At 43.0% G+C, this 3,130-nt stretch overlaps 2 protein-coding genes across 2 annotated transcripts in view; both read right to left on the reverse strand.

Annotated features, from left to right (window-relative positions):
* The window catches only part of LOC106817361 (MAP kinase-activating death domain protein-like), a gene marked incomplete at its 3' end in the record, with an annotated part of 29,032 nt that overhangs the window by 24,514 nt on the left and 1,388 nt on the right, over window positions 1–3,130 (reverse strand). The gene's annotated exons all lie outside the window — the stretch shown is intronic.
* Window positions 703–3,130, reverse strand: part of LOC106817362 (zinc finger CCCH domain-containing protein 11A-like) — a gene marked incomplete in the record, with an annotated part of 28,982 nt that continues 26,554 nt past the window's right edge. Inside the window, 1 exon segment of the mRNA XM_014822021.1 lies at window positions 703–819. Within this exon segment, the coding sequence (XP_014677507.1) occupies window positions 703–819 (117 nt within the window).

Here is a 3,130-nt window from a genome sequence, read left to right on the forward strand (position 1 = left end):
CTAACAGCAATGTTTTGTCAAACAGTCTAATTAAACAAGCACACATGCATTTAAAATTGCCCTTCTTTGAACACGTTAAACATTTAGATGAAAGTCAAACTGTCTTCATCGAGTTTTCCAATAGTCCCGTGCCACCGTTGATAACAAGTTTTGTTTATCAATTTACCTGGCATTATATCATTATATTTGAACTTGGTTATATTATGAAAGAAATTATGTGTGTATATGGCACTTTTAAAAACAACTAAGTATCTAGCTGTAATTTATCGTCATATACTGTCACACTTGGAAACCCACAACATCCTGACCAACGTTCAACATGGCTTTCGACGAGACCATTCCTGTGAGACCCAGCTACTGACTACTGCACATGACCTCCTACAACAACATGATAACAAGGCACAGATCGATATTATAGCCGTTCTGGACTTCACCAAGACATTCGACACGGTGCCCCATCAGAGGTTGCTGAAGAAGCTAAGCCACTACGGCATCAGAAACCACATACTCAAATGGATCCAGGAATTTCTCTGTCATCGATCACAACAAGTGGTCGTGGAAGGGGAACACTCCGATTGTGTTTCAGTAGACTCGGGTGTTACACAGGGAACTGTCCTTGGCCCTTTACTGTTCCTTCTACACATCAATAATCTACCAGCCACTGTAACCAGCAAAGTGTGATTGTTCACCGACGATTGTCACCTATATAGGGTGATCAACTCCATCAAGGATCAGCACATGCTGCAGCAAGACTTGTCCATTCTTCAATCCTGGGCCGAGACCTGGGGGATGCGATTTAACGCCCGGAAGTGTTACATCCTGCGTGCAACATGGAAAAAAAAGACGTTATCGTACTTCTACGAAATAGATGGAAAATTTCTCCAGGAGGTTGAGTCAACTTTGTATCTCGGCGTAATTCTCTCGAACACCCTGAAGTGGGACAAATGTATATCAATAGTTTTATGTGCGAAAGCCAACAGCACCCTTGGCTTCGTCAAAAGGAATTTGAAATACGCGCCCAAAATGCTGAAAGCCACAGCATACAAATCTCTCATTCGGTCTAAGCTAGAGTAGGCCTGCACAGTCTGGGAACCACATTTAAACAAGTGCCGCAGAGCGACAGGGCTCATCTGGTGTCTGGTGTTCTGCTGATGAATTTATTTGTGCATAGCAAGACGTCTTATACATACGTTCATTTCTAACCCCAAAAAACAACACTTCAAACTAGTGTAATAAAATTCCGATAGATGGCGGGCCGCTATCAAAGGCATTGTTGCATCGGTCAGCCAAAGCATGGCAGCTGTCAGTGTGACGACAGATTGCAAAAAGCAGGAGCGAATAATTACCATATTATTACTATAGATAACGTGCGTTCTATGAAGTCAGGTAATAAGGTACATTAAACCCCTTGCGAGGCACATCTGGCTCGTTACAAAATAGCTCAATGGTTGATACAACCAGAGCAGCTCGTGCAAGATTACAATTTACAGCAATACGATAGCAAATATCTGTAAACTAATTTCAGTACAAGGTAGGCCAGAGATTAGTGGACCGAATAAGTGCAAGAACGTACACACTTGCGTCTATATTGGTGCCAAAATTTGATGAGAAAATTAAGTCTGGGAAATCCGCAGCCTCACTCCTGGGTAATTATTTGAGTGCTAGTGACTGTATTCCAACTATTCATAATGTACACTACAGAATCTCATATATAAGTCATCTCATTATCTCCTGAGTAAGCGTTGTTCAAGTGAGAGTTATGTGTGGAATTTCACTGTAAAATGGGAGCTTTCCACAACCACAGGTACTCGCCAACGCAGTTGAGAATGCAAGACAGAATAGGTAAGCACTCATCCATTTACCTACGCAAGCCTACAGGCTGCAATAGAGAGCTGCCACCTGTAACTAATTAACGCAGGCAAAAACTACACAGTACCACCACCACATGCACTGGCAGTGGCCACTGGCAGTGGCATACGTTACATGTAACATACTGACAGTACTATCAGAAATGACAGAATGCCATAGAAATTATAATACGATTTAAGGAGCATAAACCTCCCTTAAAATTCAACCAAATTTAGCTTTGAAATTTCACTGTGACATTGTCAGCCTCGATACATCCAGGCGTGTATAGATCTCTACTAGCAAACCCGCGCAGTCAATTCTTTTCTTAACGACAGTAAACAAATCCATTGTTTAACCCTCCTCTTTGAGGGTCAAAAGGCTTATCCGACACTTACTCTTCGGCATGAGTCGCAGAGTACATTCATGGTCCTTTCAATAAAGCCATAAAAAATGCTTAAAACAAAAAAAGTTGAAAAACAAAAAAGTTTTTTCAATCGCTCCGTCTCAGACCAGTTTGTCCTGCACGAAAATGTCTAAATCTGCCCTGTGCCCATTGACTTTGACCTCCAATTTCGGCACGTGATGGCTTTCCATACCAGTTGAATGCTATACACCGACTATCACTAGCTAGGTCGAGCCGTTTAGATTTGGCCGCATATCTGCCATTTTCCTCCCTATACCTTAAGTTAAGGACCGTGAATGTTCCCACCCTTCTTTTACACCTCTTGACCTTTGACCTTTAACCCCCAGCTTCGACATCCCAACTCGTTTGGACGATCCCCGATGTGCCCGAATATACGTGACCGCTACGTTGCAACGCCGTTAGATTGTGCCAACTGTTGACGCACAACGGCACCTCACGAACGGACGGCTCGAGTCCAGACGATAACGTTACGTGACAGACGGCGGAGTATACTACCAACGGCGATCATGCGATTCTACAGCTGCATCTGACGTAGTGTCAGATTGAGCGGATTAAAAAAAGACATGAAAAAGTTGAAATGTTACAATGACCGCGCCAGCTAGATATTCTCTGCCAACGATTATGTGCAGAACCAACAGCGTCAACGTGCAATGCTTACAATCACTTAATTGCCCGAATCCTTCACGACTACGCCGCTTAAGAGAAGCGACCTCAACCCCTTCTCAACAAAAATTCTTCTCTGGACAAGTGTACTGCACGATCCCCAAGCAGTCCTAGGAATACATCACGTGAGCCTGTGGCCGATCCCAACCACGCACTGCCAATAATATTAAAATGTAACTTATTATAAATGTAACA

Source organism: Priapulus caudatus, unplaced genomic scaffold (assembly GCF_000485595.1).
Source record: "Priapulus caudatus unplaced genomic scaffold, Priapulus_caudatus-5.0.1 Scaffold1698, whole genome shotgun sequence".
In the NCBI taxonomy this organism is placed as follows: domain Eukaryota; kingdom Metazoa; phylum Priapulida; class Priapulimorpha; order Priapulimorphida; family Priapulidae; genus Priapulus; species Priapulus caudatus.